The sequence below is a fragment of the Haliotis rubra genome, unplaced genomic scaffold (assembly GCF_003918875.1).
Source record: "Haliotis rubra isolate DU_JTF1 unplaced genomic scaffold, ASM391887v1 Scf41, whole genome shotgun sequence".
In the NCBI taxonomy this organism is placed as follows: domain Eukaryota; kingdom Metazoa; phylum Mollusca; class Gastropoda; order Lepetellida; family Haliotidae; genus Haliotis; species Haliotis rubra.
The window spans coordinates 3,151,233-3,175,193 of NW_025767091.1; the positions used below are offsets into that span (position 1 = coordinate 3,151,233).

At 39.1% G+C, this 23,961-nt stretch overlaps 1 protein-coding gene across 1 annotated transcript; it reads left to right on the top strand.

Moving 5' to 3' along the window:
* The first annotated feature begins 4,982 nt into the window (after nucleotides 1-4,982).
* LOC124287978 (retinal homeobox protein Rx3-like) lies at nucleotides 4,983-22,160 on the top strand. The gene is made up of 6 exons (XM_046724482.1): nucleotides 4,983-5,229; nucleotides 11,960-12,076; nucleotides 19,830-19,987; nucleotides 20,468-20,543; nucleotides 20,944-21,174; nucleotides 22,006-22,160. Exons 1-6 carry the CDS (start codon nucleotides 4,983-4,985, stop codon nucleotides 22,158-22,160), a joined length of 984 nt encoding a protein of 327 aa, XP_046580438.1.
* The last annotated feature ends 1,801 nt before the right edge of the window (nucleotides 22,161-23,961 follow it).

A 23,961-nucleotide genomic window follows, 5' to 3' on the forward strand; every position in this document is an offset into this window, starting at 1 on the left:
TATTTCAACTTTATATTCTGTTTTACACCACACACGTCAGTATTCCGGTTACATCAACGACATTACGAAAATGAGTCTTGACGAGATAAACTAGTGACTGATATTATGAAGGTCGGGGTACAATAATACCCAAACCCGCAAATATCTCCAGTAGACCATTCTTATTGTAAGAGGCGACTAAAGGGACCCTGCGTGATCAGGCTCGTTGACGGAGTTGCTGCATGTCATGGTATCCAAATCGCGTAGATCGATACTTAGGATGTTAATCACTGCTTTGTCAATCACCAGATTCAGTTAGGTTTAGACCACAGTCATATGGCTGGAACACTGCGTCGGCGGCGTTACGCAAGGACCAAGGAATCCTGCACAGTAAAGCAAGTTAAGGGAGTCTCACCAGCGGATGTATTTAGGCACCTCTGACTAACCACAAATCTTCACAGGTTTCAAGTTTAGCCGCCTTTGGGATGAGTGAGTGAGTTTAGTTTTACGCCGCACTCTGCAATATTCCAGCTACATAGCGGCGGTCTGTAAATAATCGAGTCAGCATTTTGCATTTTGAAATTTAAGGTATATTTGCACCGACCTGCGTTTTTTTTCTAAAACCATTTCTTTTTAATGGGTTTCTGCGGACTAGATCTGTTACAATACTTACAGTAAATAGTTATACTTAGATCCTATTGTATTATCATCAGCTGTTCATTAGTAAATCTAGATTGTCCATCGGTGGTGTGAAATCAATCTATTTAGCATTTACACCGTGTCCCAATTGCAAGCACATTGTGATTATAAGAGTGGGTGAGTAGATTCGATGCTACTTTTAGCAATACATTGTATTCCAGCAATATCACGGCAGGGGACACCAGAAATGGGCTTCACACATTGTACCCAGGTGGGGAATCGAACCCGTGACAAGCGATATTAATAATATTAATATTTTAAAACGGATAACTTTCCTTATTTCAGTTATTCCATACTGACGTGCATCGTTTTGAAGTCTACCAATTGCCTGTTATAAATAATTTCTCTGAAAATATTGTCTGTGTTCACCCTTCACATGGGCTTATTATTGTTCTGTACACATTTTGTCCGTCCGTTGAGATTAAATGACAAACTTTCGTAGCTTCCGTAGCTTTTATAATCTGTTTAGCGACCACGTGTCGTGTCAAAAGTAGCCCCCGCCATAACATTTCCAAACAAAGGTGTTTTCTTTTTCCAAAATTTCAAAATTCAGACAAACATGCAAAGAACACCGATTAATACAGCACAGGAATTTCAGTCCTTCTGACAGTCATTGATGATTTTAAGGCCTCTTTATCTATCTTCCTGAAACATCGTTGCTGAAAACTATATCAAACCTTGTAACAAGTTCAGATAATGATTAGGTATATAATTCATCATAATAAATGTGTAGTTTGTACGATATTAAGATTACCAGTTGTCCCAATTTAGATATACAGATCTATAATTTGTCATGAATCAGACCTCAGATTGCAGTGTGGCGTCTTCATTACCTTCACGGACTATTGCTTTGCTTGAAGCAGACGGATTCTGGCGACGTGTTGTTCACGGGGTCGACCACTACGTGGACTGTCACCAGTGCTGTTGGTGGCGTTGTTTCGCTGTCTAAAACGTTCTATCGTTCGTACGCTAACATTAAAGTCAGCAGCAATGGCTCGAGCACGTTGACCAGCGTCTAGACGTCCAATGGATTGTTGTAGTTGATCTCTCGTTAACCTAGCCATAGCTGCTGTGTTCAGAAAACAAATGAACGATTGCCATTCAAGCCGGCAATTTATGCCTGAATGCATGCATGATGTACATGCATCTCGATTTTACTGTTATGTTTGTGCGAACTCTTCCCTTTCCACAAACAAAAACATTTCAAACCTCAGTCTCAAACAATACTTTATTGGGTAAAACACGCTGTACGATCATGATTAATATTTTCCACAAAATGGACCTCCGGTGTATAATTAAAAAGAAGTTCAAATACTCCATTAATACTTAAATGTCATTTCCAATATTACGACGTTTCCTTTGCTTTCAGTATAGGTTAATAGCGTGAACATATCCATCGAGGCCGCAGCTACACAGTTAAAAATCCCTTAATGATTCATTACTGACTGAATGCTATAATTTGCAATTTCGACAGAGGGTGAAGATGGGAGGGATCATACCACAGGGACACATTATACTGACTCCAAGCACAACCGCCAGGCACGGTAACAACAAGTAACATGTGATGATGTGTACTGGTATGACACGGCCACGGAATCGAACCACTGACCTTTCGCCCTCCGTGCTAACGTTTTATCCACTATACTACTAAATTTGATTGGATTAAGATGTACAGGTTTACCTTATCGCGATCTGTATACGTCAAAACTTCTTGCAAGGATATACTTTATAATTTGCAGACTCCTTGCTGCATAACCCTCACTACCTAATTGATTAACGTTTACCATTTAAATAGTTTGTATGCTTTTATATTGAACATAATGCCCTGAGCTTGTGTTTCATATAGACTTTAATCTTGATTTACAAAAATCATTTTCTATACTCATGCCAATAATGGTTGTCACCTCCCAACCCCAACCCCAACACACCTCACATCCCCACCCCACCCACCCTCTGAATTAAAAATTATTGAAGGGGTGACAACCATTATTGGCATGAGTATATTTAAGGTCTTTTTAAATATTTCTTTCTCTAGTCTTGGTTGTTCAATAGACTCTGACTTTAACTGAGAATTCTGACGATTATGCAAAAGGGTTTTGGCTTTACATTTAAATTTGCTGTTAGCTCTGATAATACATGTTTAACGTGGCAAGTAACGACCAACTTGGTGCATATTCAATGGCCCACCAACCCCAGCGACAAGGTCCGACTTTCTTTCTATCCGAAACAAATATTTGTTTCTATTGCATGTACAATGTATGACCTGAATAACAGCGCAATAAGTACAATCGTATATACTAATTACATCTCGTCGATGAGGGCGCGATCAATTATGCACTTAATAGTGTTCTGACTGACGCTTGTGTTGGCACTCACCTTGTTAATGTAATCATGATGATTAAAACATCCTCTAACGGCTGCATACACGGACCAGGCACAATGAATAATTAACTTAAATAGCAATAAACTGCTCAATGTCAACCAAGGACATAAATGTGAATTTTAAAAAAAGACTCACACCCCTTTTACGTTCGTGCAGTTGACAGCAAAGTGGCAGGCATCTACCTCATAAACCCGTGAAGATCCAGGTTAGAATTGATCTTCAGCAACCCATGCTTGTAGTAAGAAGTGACTGACGGAGCCTGGTGGTCAAGCTCGCTGACTGGGTTGACACATGTCGTCGTATCCCAATTGCGTAGATCGATGTTCGTGCTGTTGATCCCTGGATTGTCTCGTCCAGACCCGAATATTTACAGACCGCCGCCATATAGCTGGACTATTGCTGAGTGCGGCGTAAAACCAAACTTACTCATTCACTCATCTACCTCATAAACATGTAAATCTACCACCAGTTGTGAAATCCCGCGTTCAAAACGATGTGTCCACAAATATTTACGATTACCCAATTACACTGAGTTAAATAGTACTAAAAAATTATGTTTATGTTTAAAAAATCAAAATGAAATTGCGTTGATGTTCTCCTTCTTGATGTTTCTTAAATGCTGTGTTATGTTATTCTCAACAAACTCCAAGTCAGACCTCCATTCAGTAACGCAGTCAAAGCCAGACCGTCATCTCGATCCGCAAGTTCTACTAACACAGTCAATGTATATTGAATTGACATCGTTATGCACTGAGCAGGATAAACTGCCAAACCTAATGCGTTGAATGAGTTTTATAACAGGCTATAATGTATATGGCCTTTTCCAGTCTTTAAAGAATTAGTCATGATACAGGCTATAAATTACGGCAAAATCATTTACAGGTCAGACTGTGACATAATAACAGCGAGCAGTATATGATAGTTTAGCTGGTACTGTGTCCATGAGTTCACAAGTGTCCATGACTTCACACATTAAACTGCCCCTCTATTTCAAGGCACACAAACAAACCATAATTACGTTTCCCCAATGCATAGATATCCGTGTTTCAATGCAACTTGGCTCTAAGCAGCCCCGATGCTGAATATCTGAGCAAGCGAACAAAGCAGACATTCTTGTTAAACATGAAGCTGATCAAATCAGTGTTTAATTGAGTTTCCAAAACTTTTCATTTGCTGAAGAACCCCTACAAACGTAATTAAAAGTGTATCATTTATCACCGTTCCGTAAATATCGCTCTTGCACAGAAAACATTAGGCTATCAATTTGGAAACGTAATTACATTCTCCATGGACGTTTTACATTTGGTGACCCTCTGTTGTTGGCGGGATTCTCGCGGGTATGATGGTGGTCCTTGTACATTCAACACAGATTACTTCCGCTCACCCCTGACACCCGCATTCCCGTCAGCCTCGAACAGTTTCTATCAGCATATCAAATGTTAAACGACCTCTAAACTCTAGATCCGTAGCAAGGGATAGCAGGAGCAACAACAAAAAATCTCAATCGTTGATCCCTCAACAAATACAGATCACAAGAAATATCATTAAAACATCAAGAGACAATTACTAAATTATTCCCCGTTAAAGCAACATCAGTCGACACATTGCCACACCTAAATGTGTATATTATACATTGATATCTCCTCGCAATATTTCCCTCTCTGAGAAGGAAACAAATGATTATTCGGCGTTAATTTGACTGACACAAAGGCATGCCCACGTCGAATGGTAAGAAGCCAGTGTGCGCACAGCGAGGTTCTAAACAAATTTGATTGGATAAATTTCAGAAACTAACGCCTTGAAGCCGCAAAAGTTTTCGTAATGGGGAATATTAAATCAAGTTCTCGCGATCCGATCAACACAATGAGGCGAGCGTTGTAAATTACATTTGGAGCGTTCTTAAAACCACCAAGAAACACAGATGGATAGCTATTTCCAGTCTCGACTCGTAGACGATGAGGACCCCACCCTCGGACCAGACCGACGCTATTACCACCCGGGGACGCCCATGACTGACTTCGGCGTGCGCCCGACCCCTGGGCCCTACTCAGTCAATGGTCTCCTTGCCCCGTCCCAGCCTGCCAACAATCACCACCCCAACACTCCACCCAGGGAAAACACCATCCACCCAAGCCATCCGACTAATGGTTTCGACGACAGATACTTAGGTAAGTTGGTGGCCTGTGTATGACTGCTTCCATTTAATCATCTCTGTCTGTACATAACAGTAAAGGATACCATTACCTTTATGCATCAGCTTTAAATGTACGTTGTAATGTGGCTAAAATGATCATATCTGAATAAGGACAAATTATATGTTGTTACTGTGGTAAGATTTTCACCAAATCCTAAATTTTGGATCCAGTATATAATACGAACCAATAAGGGTTGCGGCTTTGCATGTTATGTAAAGCGTTGAAGGCCGGGGTTCAGTTCACCACGTGGGGACAATGTGAGGAGTTCTGGTGCCCCTGCCATAATAAAGGTCGAATAATGATCATATGCGTTAGATAAGACACTTCTCTTAGATAAGGCGGATGTAACAATTATCATATCCAGTTGGTATGATCATATAACATTGGAAAGTATTTTCTTTTACGCACAACAAGATTTAAAGGTGCAATAAGTTCACTACATGTGGATGTCGAGATTTCCTTTCAGCCTGTTTTTTTCTGTTAAATTGTCGTATTCAAAGTAGGAGATTTGTACTGTATCTGTAATCATATACATGTTTTTATAATCACTATACAATAATCATAACAGATTCGGTCAGAATGGTGTCACAAACACATGCAAGGGCATGTCAGTTATTCGTTGTGCTTCATTTGTTTCACGGATTCTTTGCATGTCAAAATGTCTATCAAATGTAAACATTGAGACCTTGATGTTTTAACACCGATCACTACACCTCTCCTAGCCGTACTAGTCACGTCGCTTAAAAAAGAGTGAGTGATTGAGTTGGGATTTACGCCGGTTTTAGCAATATTCCAGCACTATCACGGCGGGGGACACCAGAATTTGGGCTTCACACATTTTACCCATGTGGGGAATCGAACCGGGGAATTCGGCGTGACGAGCGAACGCTTTAACCACTGGGCTACCCCGTAAAGCGTTTGACGCCGCCGTTAAATAATGTGTGAAGACATTCTGATGCTCGTGAAGCAACATCCGTAGTCCACTCTCACACTCCTTCATCATTTTGTAACTGTTAGCTCATTTTATTTGTCTATGGCTTCAATGTTATCGTCCTGTTGACATAACTGTGTTAAGATTTTAGGGTTTACTCTCATTCTGCTTACGTCTCATTCTGCCTACAGACATGATAAAAGTGTAGGCAGAATGAGATAAATAGCTTCCCAATGGTTAGAGGAAAGTAAGGTAAAATATATGGATAGGCGGATCCAGAGGGTCGGGGTGGGGTGCAGGGGTGTGCACCCCTCCTTTTGACCTGAAAGTTTGTTCAATGACCATTGAAACTCGGGTGAAAATTAAGTGTGCACCCCGCCTTTTCTCAATAGTGTGCAACACCACCCAACCCCCACCACCACCCTAACCCCCTTTTTCAAAAAGCTGCATCCGCCCCTGATATGATTACATCGACAGTATTTCTGCCACATATTTTACCTAAAAATGTTATGCATTAAAGATTATATACTAACATATGATAGCATTACAATGTATATTATATTATATTATATTATATTATATTATATTATATTATATTATATTATATTATATTATATTATATTATATTATATTATATTATATTATATATTATATTATAAACACAAGATAAAAATAGGTTGTAGATCGCAAGCATCGAAAATCTGTCCACATAGCAGGCACGTGTAGTATAACAAATATATTTGGCAGATCGTTGTACCTTCACGTAATATATGTCTCTTCTCATATATCGCCAAATATACGTCTATGTTGCACAAAGCGATCTTAGCAAATGACATACAACTCTCATATATATTTCTTGTGCCCTATGATATAGTGTTATGTGCTGACACCAAGTCATATTTGATAGTAGTGTTAATAGTTAATGACGAAAGGGACAGGTTTCATATCGTTTGGATTACAAGCATTGCAATTTGATAATAAACTGAACATACTATTAAAAGAATAATCTACAATTAATTGCTTGTGATCTCTTGCCTGAATCTGTATTGTATTGTCAAATCACAGTTATGGCATTTTAATGTCAATGAAATCCGTGATAATGTAGTCATTGTACAGTCTATTGTTACAATGTTATAATTAATAATTTCTAACATTTTCCAGAGACGATAACTGTACCATATTGTCCATATGACAACTACATTCAACTCATTTACCATTATACTATGATGGCGCACAAGTATCTTATACTGTAGAAATGATCTGTAATTATCAGCACTAGTAACAATAATCATTACTGTAAATGTCGTCTCCCATACGTATGCAAACATGACTAAATTGTTTTCTAATATAATTTCATTTTTGTAATATCGATGTAAAGATCACCCCATGGTGTTAACTTAGATTGAGATTCGAGGGATTATGCAGAAGCCATAATCATAACAGGCGTGCTAATGAAATTCGGAGACTAGACCAAAATACAATCTTCCGGGAGACATGTACAAAAGTTGGTATCTCGCCGAACACACCGCCACTCTGTCTCAAGAAGATGGCAATGGCTTCTTTGTCAGCAGGCTTGACGTATAATCAGCGATCAGCCAAATATCCTCCCAACTTAATACTGTGAAGCCAAAATGGTTTCGACAGCTGAAATACACCATAAGGGTGAGCAGGGATGTCTTGATTGTAATCATACGATATATCGAGACTCGGTGTCGTCCAGGAAATTGACTACGGTGATAGAATTGTAACAGAGGGTAGCTGCAAACTTTCGAGTTCAAGATAGTTTTCTTTCAGTAGTTTTGCTGGGTTTCACTGACATTTGAAATCATTTTGAATGGGCTATGAATTCGGCAGAGCGACGTCAGAGAGCAATGGATTCGTCCCGGTGGCATGCTGAACTTGGGACGCCTCCGTTCACGTGTATAGATGAAGAGGTGTTGTTAATATCGCTTCCTCTTTCCCCGCAAATCACCACCATGACCACATTATTCCTATTCCTTTGAAGCAATTATTGTCTGATATTATGTAAGATTTACCAATAATTTGATTTAATCACTGGGCACGTATGGTCGCTGTGTTATACATCTATGACTGTGTACATGTCATTATAACTCAACATTTTTAAAAGGTTTCAGTATGCATATGATTCAGAATGTCTGCTCGGATTGTCAATACAAGGTAATTTAGCAAAGAAGTTGAAATTGAGCCCAAGATATATGGATGATCTTCAGCAGTTCCACAACCACCAACAAGCCATTTCTTGCCACTGATAAATCCTAACTAGGAAACTGGTGATACCTCGTGTTTACATCTGTGCATTATACCTTCTCCACAATATTGTATGACAAGGGAGAGGATTTAAACTTTTCAAAGGTCAAATCTAATTCCTCCATTTCCTTTTGAGATACGATCGAGTTTTTTCTTCCTACCAAGATTCTATAGAGCGCCATATGGCTTAGAGGTTGTGAGAACATACAAGATCTCAGTAAAGCTTGCACAACGTTTACAGCAGACCCGTTTGGCAAATCAGTGACAACAGAATGTGAAAAGAACCATTGCGATTGTGACCATATGGTCCCGTGTATTGCTCCAGATGAACATTTGACCTGCCATTGCAGGTGTTTGTGACGTGTGACACCCTCCAGGATGCCATCACGTTTCGTAAAAACTTGGTATTCAACGCTACTTGGTAGTAATATATTAACCCATGCTCATATTATAGTCGGACCCATTCAATCAACTCTTTGAATATGGAATGGGTCTGTCGCTTTTATTTAAAAGAATCCCCACGTGTATGAGACGTCACTAGTTGCAAAAACAACATGCTGCTTGGACCAACTTTACAGGATTCTTCCGTCGACAGTCGCGCACTGCTGAAGCTAAACTTGTGGTCAGTGGACAAATGAAACCGTATATATTAATTTGTAGGAGTATGCAGTCCGTGATATACATGTCCTGTAGACTCACGCTAATACTCACGGACATGTGGAGGTTGGAGGGTTTCAGTTCATGACTTTGGTGAACTCAATGCGTATTCAGAAGAAAACAATCCAATTATAAGAACTGGAAATAAGTGTTGCTTATTTTTCTGGAAGAAAAAAACAGATGAAGAGGTCGCCTCGTGCAATATTCTTTTTTCTAAATAAAGTGGAAAAACGTCGATGTTGCACACGATTTTGTTTTGTGCTTTAATAGGACCTCGACATAAGACAAAACTGAAACAATTTACAGAGAGCGTGGATGTTATGAAACAGATGGTTCTGGTTTTCTTGTAGGAAGAATGATTTAGAGTAAAATACTTACAACAGACCGCCATACATTGTTAGACGGTGTCCAACACGCTGGACAGTGAACCGTGACGTAATCAGGTACTCTCCTCTCTGATAATGTTACAGTAAGCTATTTATCCGCACGCTGCCATTGCCATGGAAACCTTAAGGGTCCATTCATTGTTGCGTGGTAATAACAATTACTTGTCGGCTATGTATGTCGGCTCACCCACAGCAATGATATGGAATGGCACGATCATCATGGCCTTAATGTAACCGACATTAGAAATGCAATAAAATACAAACACCATCATGCAACATTTATCTTGTATACTTGTGGCCACTCATCGTATTTTCAGGACATGTTTTTTTATCCAACTCCATTCTGACGATAATAACAAGATTACAACGCCAATTGTATTAGGGTACTACTAATGTCTAACATGGATGTGCTATGGTATCCCGCGTAGCGTTTACGGAAGATTTTACGTTATGTATAGTTGACATTGTGTAGAGCAAAACATGGTCTTTTCTTTAAAAAGGCACGGGAAAAAAATCTTCCTGGAATATGAATCTCAATTTTATTTGGATAGATAAAACGCAACAATTTATATCATTTCAGTTTTCTTTAAAGGTTTTTTTTTAATAAACACATATTTTCATTATTTCCCGTGTCACATGACGTATACAACCATAGTTACATTTACTCAGTATTTTTCCAGGTATGTTCGTTAACAGTAAACATTTATATGATGTCTTTTTACTAAGGAAAATGACAATGACATTTCTGGGCAGAAAGAAAAGTCCAACCTTGACCTTACAAATTTAAATATAGGACTACAAAAACCCTTTAATAATACAAAGCATATGTCTGTGTGGTTTCCGCAAGCGCAGACACACTCCATTGTGTAGTGGACAGAGCGTCTCCAGAGAGCGGAGTCTCCTTGGTTCGATCCCGAGGTACTTTTTTGTTACCCTTGCTAGCGTTTGGCATCAATGATATAAAACAAGAATTACAATTGGTCAGCTCGGAAGCGATATAATTTGCCTGAGCTGTGTATCCATTTTCATCTACGGCCTTTTGCACCGACATATGTTTACATAAATACAAAAAATTCAGTACGTCAGCTGAGGATATGATGTGTTGTGTCACAAGTGTCACTTATAACAATTTGAAATCTTATAGTCAGTAAGTTGACTCCAAGATTGTTATTTGAAATAAGCTGTAGTTACAGTGGATGGTAAAACCGTCACATGTCGTTATAACCTTCGACCATTATCAAGACTTGTATGTAAAACATATCATACCCATTCTCACAGAAGAACATTGGCACATTGTAGATAGGATATAGCCCCTTTAGGAAACTGGAATCATCATTGTCTTTTATCTGCTTTTGTTACGAACATTTTTAGGATTGATGTCACAAATTGCGACGCTGCCCTGGTCACACGCATCCAAGTTCTACATAGATTCATGTCGGTCAATCATGTCGGGAAAGTGTATTTTGATTTTTATCAGCTAAAAATTTGTTTTAATCTTCTAAATAATGTACTGGCATTTATATGTGCCTGAGGTATGTTTAGTATTTTAATTGGGTTTTAATTTTATTGTATTTCAAGTAAAATAGCCCCCTGTATTTCCACATGGATCTGCTCAATGTTTCAACTAAAGCATTATATCTTGTGTATTTGTACGTTGAGGTGAAACTCTATCTTTCTGTTGTGAGGCCCAAGGGTTGCTAAGTTCCATACGTGTTCAAGTGCCCGTCAGTTCAAACTGCAATCATGCGTTACTATAACATAACTGGCATAAATAATACATATATATATTTATATATATTTGACATAAATATAGAATGTCTTTCGATAACTAACAACTTGCTTGAGAGGCATTTAGAAGTTGGAGCACAAAGGATGGGCAACAATATATGGATGAACAACTTCTTCATTTGAGTGAGAGGGACGTGTAGGTTCTTGCTTGATAACGGTGTTACAACCTACATAGAAACGTCGATCACACTGTAATAGAGACGCTGTTCATCCATATAAGGTTAACCTTCCTCACGATAAATGATATGGATTCGAAATGTGTAACGACAGGGGCGGTGGGGTAGCCTAGTGGTTAAAGCGTTCGGTCGTCACGCCGAAGACCCGGGTTCCATTCCCCCATTTATATTGAAAAGGCGCCCCACATGGGTACAATGTGTGAAGCCCATTTCTGGTGTTCTCCGCCGTGATATTGCTGGAATATTGCTAAAAGCGGCGTGAAACCATACACACTCATTGTAACGACAACTAATCGTTTTACCCCCTGATTTGAAATACTGGCACAGTAATAGGCTGGTGTGAAAGAAAAACAAGAATACACAATTCCCGAGATTGTTCTGTTCAATTGTAATAAACACATACAATCAGATTTCTATTCTGTATAACATGGGAGTGTTTTCATGCTTAATCACATTTATTTAAGTGAGGCTTTAAGAACGTCCATTCTTGTTTCCAGGTTTCACGCCAAACTCAAGTTCCTCCTCCTCGGCTAAAGAAGACAACGAACCAAGGCTTACTAATTACGACATATTCAACCCGGAATCTAAAGTCAATTTTGATGCGAGCACTGTTCGTAAGTATTCTCTATATTACCTCACTGATCCGATGCTGTTTCAAACCGTACTTCAGGTATATCTCGGCGTAACAGCGTGATGTGGGAAGGATATGCATGCCAACGCACGCGTCCGTTCATCTCAAGTATCTGAAATCATTCTTCCTGGATCAAAATGCTGTGGTTACCATTTTACGAATGGATTATGGTAAATACACTGGGCTCATGTTCTAGCTTGGCTTCGTTTGAGACATTGGGTCTTTTATAGCTGAAAGAGTGTACGTAATGACAACAGGGCTCGCGAAAAGGAAACCTGGAGGGTACATGTGCTGCCCTGCATAGAAGAACCGGAATTTTGACCCGATGGTTTTATCGCCTTGAAGCACACGACCAGATATACTGTGACGACAGAACAACGATCGTATTCGGGGGATATTAATCACCGGATCCTGTCATTGCTAAGGGACGTAATATTACATGTAGTCTGGTGGGACTATAGCCCTCATCTGTCTTTTAAGTATCTACAATCTTTAGAATCTTCTATAGCTTCACACTCATTACATGCTGGCCCGTCTTCGTGACTTCGTTGCTATCTTGGCCTCGTATCCTGATTGCGTTGATCGCTGCTCATAGCGTCAATCACAGGATACGCTGTTTATGACTTGCTTTAATTACATTTCCTCGTTTTACATGTAGCTAAAACAACAATGCTACAATACAACAAACATAGAATGTCAAATGTGTCAAGACATATATATTTAGTGTTAAAGTCAAAGTTTGGTGTTGCGATTTCTATCTAAAAATACTAGTAACCAATTTTTTAAAGCATTATCAAGAAAACATCAACCTTTTCAAGTGGAATGTATTCAGAATAATACATTTACTATCAAAAATAATTTCAAAATTGTAAATATACAGATACCTAACACCCACTTATTATATACATTGTAGGAGGATTCAATTGTCGAGATTTGGTATAATAATCTTCCAACACTCGAACTCCATATATAATCTTTGATTCTGACATCAAACATATAATAATAAAAATTTGGTAGTGAAAAATGTCGATTTCAACTGCTGATCTTAAATTTTCAAAACATATTGACCGCATTGCACTTGAGAGATCTACATTTTACTTGGAATGTGAAGTAGTATGTAAATAGGACAAGGACTGTAATACTATTATTTTACACAACATTTGATTGTACTTTTTGAGAGTTCTTACAGCTTCATCTGCATCAGGATTTAATATTTGATAAGGATGGTATGATAATACTCCACAGTACATTGTTGCTTTGTTACAGTTAGCAGACAGTGAAGCGATTACTTTGTGTTTTCCTCAACACGTGATGCATGTCCAAGTCTGTTTAATGTTTTCATTGATATTACTATTGGCCAATATATATATAAAAGATACCATTACGTCAAACTGAGTACTTCCTATTGTTCCAATTCCCGTGATACCCGTGAAGGTCCAGGCGGGAAATGGTCTTCAGTAACCCATGCTTGTTGTAAGAGGCGACTAACGGGATCGGGTGGTCAGGCTCGCTGACTTGACTCATGCCAGCGTATCCAAAATGCGTAGATCGATGCTTGTGATGTTGATATAGGTGGAATGTTGCTGACTGTGGCATTAAGCAACAACACAAATACTTTAATAACCGTCAAAACGTCAATTCTCTTCCGCTGATTTACTCATCTGAAGTAGCATGGGCAGCGATATATGCACCTTATATTGAGCTCCATACACAAAAACACACTCAAACGAGCCAAGCAATACACCTGCACCTTCAGCCTTTAGCCTTTTTGTTTACATTTCACAGTTTTAGATACAATATTTACCAATATTTCAAAGAACGCCTTACGACTCCTGATCACATGTTGTTTAAGGTCACAGTATTGCTGTCATAAATGTTTTACAGTCGACAAACCAGTTCCCCTGTTGTATATTTTGTTTAATTAAACCGAGTTCAGCATTCGTGTTAGTTTTCTTCATTGAATGTTACAGTTTATTTCACATTTCTGTTTTCTATCACACTTCACATGATATCATTTTATACCTTTACATCCCTGAGAGTCATGACCACAAAAACAAATCCTTACGCTGGTTATATAGCGAACTATGTGTTTTCAAATCCCAAAGAGATGACTAGTTGTATAAAATACACACTCAAGATAACTATCAAAGCTTCACAAAGATCCCAAGCGTCACTAAAGAACAAAGACAGCCTGGTCTTTTTCTTCAAAGAAATATCGATTGTTCCGGAGCGAGCCGCTCGGCATGACAAAGCTTGGTTGCAGCAGCTTAGTGTCCTGCTGTGCGATACTGTTAGGTTTCACTGCTGGAGGGACTAGGATCAGATGTCCCCTTGAGATAAAGACATGTTTGGTCACAATTATCCTACACGCGCTGCGTACGTTTAGTGCGACATTTGAGAGTAGTCAAATAAAGGGATGGGATTTGGAGAGCTCTCAACCGCCGTTGTGTTGTCATTTCCTAATCATCGTACAATTACAATGCATGTAAGTGGGGTTGAATGTTATTGATGCTCTGTGTCGGCATCTATGCTGACTAAAATATTAACGGGCTGTAACTTCGAGACATGTGGACATTCGAGGTATAGTCTACATATAGACCAGTACATCTCGACTGATAAAGAGGATTATAGATCCATAGAAGTACGACTGCATTGATTAGAAATCATAAGCTCAAAGGTTTAATGACAAACTAAAAGGTAATTCGCAGGCTGAGATCAAGAAGAAGTGTTTAATTGTATACAGTGTACAGTCTTATATTTCATGCACGATTGACAAGATGCGTACACGTACCTTAAAAAGCTTATTGGGCGTAGCAGCGACCAGACGTCAGCACCTCACTGAGTGGGACGTTTTGTCGTGTCCGTTCACTTAACAAAGACGACAGAGTGTAATATAAAACGATTGATTCAGCTGGCGTGTCATGCAATATACCTACATTAAGTAGATTTAAATCCTGCATTATTGACTTTATGCAATGATATAATTACACAATTGAATAATAGCATGCGTGAACAGAAAACCTTGAAAAGTTTTCTAAAACTCCAGCAAAGAGAAATAGGGAAGCAAAACGTTGGCATCATGAAAAAGCTTGGCCATGTTTTATTTGCGTGAAAGGCGGCCATGTTCTGATCAAAAGTTTTAATTATTTGCTCAAAATAGCGAAGGCGATGTGGAATACCTTCTTCCGTAGGTAGCTTTATAATTGAACATACAAAGGCCGACAACTTCTGTCTGAGGAGAGAACTTGTTTGGCTTCTTTCTTGCGCCATCGTGCCTCACAGCGAGTTCCACAATCACGTGACCCCCGGCCGCGAGAGTTCCGGTGCTGCGAGACAATTTCGCTGACTGAAGGCTTACAAGAGGCAGCGCGAATAACAAATGGAGGGGAACCCGTACTTGTGTAAACTCTGATTATATCGAATGAACGCTGCCGTGGTAATTTGACAAATTTTGTTAGTTTAATTAAGTTTGCGAAATGAGAAGAAATACAATACCTCCAGTCAATTTGTTTTGTTATAAACAACATAACTGAAATTACAGCAGAGGCTGAACAGCCCATCACGAAACATGATAAACAAATCAGTTTCAGTCTTGATGTAAATGGAAATTATAACTTGATTGTGATTATGGTGTTTTGATACGGCAATCAGATGTCCGATCGCGACTGTCTGTTTTCTGTTTCTTCTTCACGGCGTCTACTATAATCCCATTTTCGAAGTCTCGAACCTTGTGTTTCATCTTGACTGTTGCGAAATCTATTAACCCATGGGTGATTTACCCAGGTCTCATTTGTTCCAGTTCACGGGGGTCTCTATGTGATTTTAACAATTCGCTGGACGTTTACATGCTTTACATCATTTTGAGGGGTTTGATATGATGTTCGTAATTCTGTAGTTGTCTGTATTCTTTCCCTCCTTCTGCGGATGTGTATACTATTCCATCATTCTGACGTATATCTCTAGTGTATTCTCTATTTAAAAGTTCAAAAATAATTCACTAACAACCATAAACAAGCACAATCGTGTAATGGGTTCTCTGTTTAGCAGGGACTTCTTATGATAAAAAAACTCTTTTCGGTCGCTTTTAATTATACGTTTCACAGGGTGGTATACATAGTTCACAATATCTACAGTCATGATTGTATAACCATTCCCTGAGAAGATTCAGGGTCTGAAAGAGGGAAAGACGTTTAAGTACATTATACATCATAAATTATTCAAATGTAAGTTAATGCACTCATATTTTAACATGTTTAAATTCTACACTTTTGTTTTGAGTTTGAAGGTAATACATTATGCATTTATTAGTAAAACTGTCTAATTATAAATTGTAAACATGTTCAAGAACTAAAACATATTTAATTGTAAAAATGTACATCATTTACACATGTTTAAAGTTTTTGGTATGTAGTGTTTAGATTGTGTTATTTGATATGTTTAGACCCACAACGTAAATGTGTAAACGATGTTTGAGGTTCGTAATATTTCACGGATCTTTATCAAATTTGTTTGTAAAAACATTCACTTTTTCAGTCGAATTGAAATACAATCAACAATATATGTGCGATCAATCTACATTAAAAGAAACTCAACTAATCGGAGTTCATAAATGTCACATCAAGATACACATTCAATGCATTTACCTACGTTTTAATTCAATATAATTAAGAAATACTGTGTTAAATTTTAATCGTTCTTACATTTGCTGAGCTAATGGGGGCTATTAATGTGCTTATCCAAGTCGATATTTCTCTACAGTACACACCAAGTTGTATCCGAAGCTTTGGATGGTGGATGGTGTTTTCTACGAAGGGACATAACTCGTGAATCCCTATGGCTAAAGCTCACTGTTATATATATATATAACAAGACATATATATATGTATATATATATGTATACTTTCACTTAACAACCCATCCTTCCGTAAAACGAATAACTACTGTTCAAATATTATGTATGGTCACATACATTTCTACGCAAAGTCTACTTCTAACTAGGGATAGCTAAAAGTTTGGAAATAGGCAATATCGTCGATAAGAAGAATGAATTAATGATTATCGATATAAAAAATGTCTCATCGATAATTTCGTACATAAACTATTGTGATGGAAAATAATTTACTTATACGAAACACAAAGCTAAGTCTTTATTTATGAGTTGCTTCTAAATTATGTTCAGAACGCTGTTCTGTTCGTAATCCGAGCATAAATGTGTCACCATTCACCAGTGAAGCGAAATATGATGAACTATTCGACATTTTCCCTCAAAGTTTACTTCTCCGATATTCATCGATAATTGGTAATAATACTCTTCATTTGAAACGTGGCACGGTAGTTAATGGCGGATAGGTAAAGTTACAGGGGAGAGGAGATATTGAGCATCTTGTGGAAGATCAGGCCTACACCTATCTTGGAATGCAAGTTCGAGACAAGCTCCAGAGTGCCTAAATTCAAAATAAACTTCGGGTCGCTTAATGAAAATCTGGAGTTCATAGTTAAATGCTCGAAACAAGGTCAAAGCCACCAATACTTTTGCTGTGCCAGTCCTTTCCTATTCCTTTGGAGTAGTTGATTGGACAAAACAAGACATCCAGAGTCTTCACCGCCTGACCAGAGGGATCATGTCTAATAACAGAGCTCACCACCCTCGTTCCACTCTTAATAGTTTACATATGCCAATCAATTCTGGAGGTCGGGGTTTGATCAATGTGGAGGCTCTTCATGATAGAATTTTATTGTGTACGTTTGCACATATTTATTTATCGGATGATCCTCTGGTGATGCATGTCAAGACTCATGATGAAAGCAAGGAATTCTACAGCTATTTTAAGCGTGCCAAGGTTGTTGGACAGAATCTGAAATTTGAGGTTGATTTTGTTGATGGCGATGTACTGCTGGACGGTACATCGATGGGAGTAAACCAGGTAAAAGTTATTCACCAAGTCTGCTCAGAGTCGGTCATTTCTGGAGAAGCTTTCTTAGAAACCATTGCACCGTGTGTACATGCAGTGCGTGGAACAGAATAGCAGTCTCGCCGACTCCTCTGCCTGGATGAAGTCGGCTGGTCTTAAATGTGAAATTGAGGGCTTTCTTTTTTGCTGCTCAGGACCAGTCACTTCCCACTCGTAATCGCCAAATGTGATTCTTAAAGAAACTATTAACATGAAATGCCGACTGTGTAATGAATTTACAGAGACTGTCCAACACCTTGTCATTGGATGCCCTTCCTTGGCACAAACAGCACATCTTAAACGACATGATGGCATGGCTCGTTGCTTTTACTACCGTCTCCGACATGCCTGTGGCTTTGACTTTGAAGTTTCCTAGGAGAAGTCCCATTCGCTGTCTGGGCTGCGTTTAGAGGGGGGCAAGGGCCCTGAGCTGATGATGAGCCTTACCAGCCTGACTGTGCCAGGATCACCCGAACCCTCTCTGCTTCATTTTTATCTCTAATCTGTAAAACATAATAATAGTAAGAGTATTTATATAGCGCTGACTTCCACCACACAAAGGCAATGCTCAAAGCGCTGACAAGTCACAGTTAGGTAAGGTAACACGATGAGGTGGTGTCATAGACGGTAAGGTGGTGTCAAAGATGGTGTGTCGGTGTCACGTAAGGAAAGGTAGTCTGTCACGAAATTTCTTCGATTATTATTGCATGTAATTTTCAGTTGCATTCTAACTTAAACAACATACACATATCGAACAACGCTGTATAATATGATGTCGCTGTAAATTTGAAAACGGATATAAAGTTATTTGATATTTGATCTCCACAATCAGTAATATTTTATGTTTTACGTCAGAAATGTTATCCCTGATCCATTGATCAATTCCTGCGATTTTCTCCGTGATTTACATGGAAGTCGCTAACATAATTATTTAATCAAATATTGTTTCAGCGCGTAAATTGTGAAAGTAGTAACAATATAAAGTATAGACTTGGAACAAAACCAGATGTGTTTCATGTTACAGTATCATTGGATGCATAATAATACAATTGTCTACATTAAAACGTTGGGAAAGACACGATAAATTGCCCATACAACACATATGGACATGAACGCATGCCGAGAATAGCACAAATGACCAGATATTTATGTAACACACATGAAACCAAAACAAACAGCATATAGGTATTAGCTGTTGGCAATTATCCTTAGACTCTTGTTGGGGTGGTCGAACTTGTATTCGGAATTTTCAACAAGACTAGGATAGGATTTTGAACAGTACGTGACACATATCACCATTGTAGTAAGTATACAGTCAATTGTTCCATGTATGAACCTTTGTCTGAGCTCTTCAACCCGACATTAGGGCTGAGACGAATACTCGGGTACTCGAATCCGGGTCGGGTACAGCTGGTTGAGTGTTTTGGCTCATTTTGAACTAGCTGCAGATGGCAAGAGAACCAATTGCCGACTGTGTGGTACCATGGCAATCTACTGTGGAGCAGTACAAGTTCAGTGCACAAACATCTTGCACTAAAACACAATCAAAATAAACGTGTTCATTACATTGTGTAAGTTTTCTCTAATAATCTCTGTCAAATCGTGATTGGATATTCAGAAAGTTGACACAAGTTATGTATTCCTAACATTTCCGGGTACTCGATTCCGATTCGGGTAAGTACATACATCCTACTCGTCCCAGCCCTACCCGACATGTAGTTTGTCAGTCCGAGAGTCTGGACTTCATCTGACATTTTAACACTGTATGGGCTTATATCTTTCCAGATGGACAACCGAGACGTAAACAACGACGTTACCGCACTACCTTCACCAGTTTCCAACTGGAGGAGCTTGAGAAGGCTTTCCAAAGGACTCATTACCCCGATGTATTCTTCCGCGAGGAGCTAGCATTGAAAATAGACCTGACAGAAGCACGCGTTCAGGTGCAATGTATACATTTAATGTCATGTAACACGTTGTATTCCACCAGTCGAACACCAACCTGTATATAATCCAGAATGGCTTAGGAAAACCAGTGGTTAAGATAATGAGCAATGATTGGGCACGATGGCAATATCAGCTTAGTGGTAGCTCACAATCATTAATGTCTTACAAATAATACCATGGTTACCTGGTTACCTAACTACCTTTGTAGTTGTTTTATTCTTGGAAAATATTGCAAATTAAGCATAAACTGAAGAAGATACATTTTTTTATTATTCATAGTCTATAATGACATATATATATAAGGGTTATACTAAATACCTATGTCAAAATTCTTTTTTTCTCCGTGAGATCTAATGGCTTGCATTTATTTCAACTTAATTACATTGTGTTAGCATGTATGTAGCATATTGCCTTGACGTGCAATCTTGACCGGGATGTATTTTATTTTTTTGGGTACAACCAACTGCCCCCATTAGGTGTGGTTCCAGAACAGACGAGCTAAATGGCGGAAACAGCAGAAACAACAGGGCAAGGAGCCAGAGACATCACAAGGTGGGAAACTTGCTCCGCAGTCTCAGTTAGCTGATGACGAAATCCGCACAATCACACGACACGAATTGCATGTTACAGCTTGATCTTGCGGAATAAGACAGCACGTTAGGGAACATTCATACCATGTGATTGTGTTTTGAATTTCCTCATATCCGTGGTCTGCGGCAACATATCAGTGTTCCTGCGACCACTCATTTACGATACGCCTGAGACATGAAACTGGGGGATTATCATAATTTATTTCTAAGTTTAAAACGACTTCATGAATTCATGAACCTATAAGTATGATGTATGTACACACTACCGCAATGGCAAAAAGAATCTAGATGGTACTGGTTTTTCACTGTGTGTAGATACGTCTTATTAGGGCGATATGTCTATCACTTTGTTGTTTTTACAGTGCTTCCACCAAATTCCAAGATCCACAGGAACTGTCCGTCCAATGGCCTCCAAAACACCAGCCTCACAAGCGTCCCCCCAATCACTGGAGTTCCCCTTCCCAGCATGTATTTTCATGGCAACTTGAGCGTTGACTGGACTCCCCCCTTCAGTACATCAGTCAGCCAAACATCATTGTCATCCTTCTTCGCCAACGCCGGAAAGTGCCCCAGTAGGCCCGTGCAATCTGATGGTAAGTGCCCCAGTAGACTCGTGCTATCTGATGGTAAGTGCCCCAGTAGGCCCGTGCAATCTGATGGTAAGTGCCCCAGTAGACCCGTGCTATCTGATGGTAAGTGCCCCAGTAGACCCATGGTATCTGATAGCAAGTACCCCAGTAGACCCGTGCAATCTGATGGAAAGTGCCCCAGTAGACCCATGGTATCTGATGGCAAGTACCCCAGTAGACCCGTGCAATCTGATGGTAAGTGCCCCAGTAGACCCGTGCTATCTGATGGTAAGTGCCCCAGTAGACAAGTGCTATCTGATGGTAAGTGCCCCAGTAGACCCGTGCTATCTGATGGTAAGTGCCCCAATAGACCCGTGCTATCTGATGGTAAGTGCCCCAGTAGACCCGTGTTATCTGATGGTAAGTGCCCCAATAGACCCGTTTAATATGAGGGTTAGTGCGCCAGTGGACCCGTGAAAACTGATGGCTGCATATGTCCAAGTTGACCATGCCATCCAAAGTAAATGACTCCACATGGGCCCAAGGAAAACGGTGCAGTTTGATGGTAAGGTTCCTTCCAAGTCCAAGACCCGGTACACTTGTATTTTCTGACGTTAAATCATCTTGCAAATGTTGTAACAATCTGGCTGCAAGTGTCCATGAAAGGTGTCCTTAAAAGTGCCCTAGTAGTGGCGTGTAATCTAATGGCGAGTGTCCCAACACGTTCCCCACAAGACCATTCACCTTTTGGCCTGTTTTGGTAGTTATTTTCTCTGGCGTTTGAAGTATTAGTATGTCTGGAAGTGATCAGTTTTTCTATACATGACTTTGTGCATCTACCCTTTTTTGTTGAAGGACGGGAGTTTACTGGCCATGATACACTAAACCACAACGGGGTGCATCTGGACAGTGGCAAGTGTATGGCAGAAGCCAATCCCAGGTCCTCAAGCATTGAACAGCTTCGCCTCAAGGCCAAGGAACATTCACAGGCTCTCGCTATTGCCCAGTGAAGATCCGACAAAGCACCTTTTACCGTTCTCTATCTACAGGGGTAGTCTACGAATCTATATAGGCTATTTTGATGTTTGTCCATACAGCTGACGTTTGTGTTTTAATCATACCACTTCATATTAACACAGGCAGTTCTATCTTCTGTCACCAGTTGTAAGCGTATACTCCTACTCTATTTGCTATTGATTTATACACTTTTGTTTATGATGTAGAATGGACTGCTTTTAGCAGACGTCTCATGATATTATTTGTCGGGTATATTTACGTAACGTCTTTCGGCCGGATACCTCACATGTTTAGTTTTGCTTAATCTGAAACGTGCATTGCATATGCATGGATTATAGAGTGATGTTACATCCGCTACAAGCGGGACAAGGTAAGATTAAAGTTACAGTTCATCAATTGACAGGCAGGTTCAATGGCCTTTCCTTAACATATCGAACTAATAAAAATCTACATAATTTCACAGACAATGGACACATTGCTCAGTACAGTTAATCTTTAAATTCATTTAATCCATATTCCCTTCTAAGTGGCGTACATAATGGTCGAGTAATCGCACATACCCCTGGAGATAGAGAATGTACACAATCACGTAAAAGGCAGTTATTTGCGGACCAAGTGCTCACCAAGATGAATGTTACATTTTATCGTTTTATGTTTTCATTCCTTATTGCGATTCGGCATATGATATATCATAAAATCTACAGAAAGAACACCTACATGAAGTTATTTTAGCTCTCAGAAAAGTATCTCTTATGCTTATTTATTTCAAGTGTTAAAATATATGTATTACGTCAATGGTCCAATTGCTAAACGCACTTTTTGCAAGTAGGCCATGAAAACTTAGAAAGCTGTTTACTCGGTCTAAACTCATGTTAAAATATACTGATAATTGATAATTGACGCATATGTATGCGTTGTTTTAGCAATCTCCCATCATTGTAGGGGTGAAGATATATTATTGTTCTATTTTTCTTTCACCTTGTTACTCCTGGGTGACACAAAGACACTTCAATTAATATTGGAAATTAATGTGTTAGGAGTGGTGCACTGAATACCATGACAACCTGTACGCATGTAATGAAACATTACGTGTAATCGATGGCTAAGTAATGGCTGATGGAACCCAGCATGGAAATGATTGACTTATATCTTACCTCCTGTCACCCTGCCGTTGTTTATTCGATCTTCGAGCTTTTTTATACGGCAAATCATCGCAAAGACATTCCGGGACTACCAACGTGTATGAATGCAAGAATTAAATCCATTAACATCATCTAAAAACAACACCTTTCAACCGTCCACTAAATGTACACATACTGATCAAAGCACATTGACCACATTTTCAAAATTTCAAATTTTCAATATTTCGATGTGTTTTAATGTGAATACAAAGAAAAAGATACAAATATATAGTTGCAATGTTTAGACCGTTTTAAAACCAACAGTTGATAAAAAAAATCATACAATACAATCACAACAAAAGAATCACATGTTCTCCACCCCTTCATTGCATATCATCGTAACCCAATCCCCTGATTTTGTGATGTTGTGCTTCTAGTTAAACAGCAGATGTAGTACCGGTTTTATTGTGTATACAAGTTGAACTGTGCAAGTGATGATCCGGTGATATATGTGACCAACATGTACCATTCAAAGGTTTAAGAACACCCGATTAGTGTAGTTAATCTGTCCTTCCTTCTGAGTCGTATGTTTGTCCAATTCCAGCTAATTCCTACCGACATCCTGTTACTGGCAAGGGACACAAGTTTGTTTCCCTGTTGTGATCAGGTTACA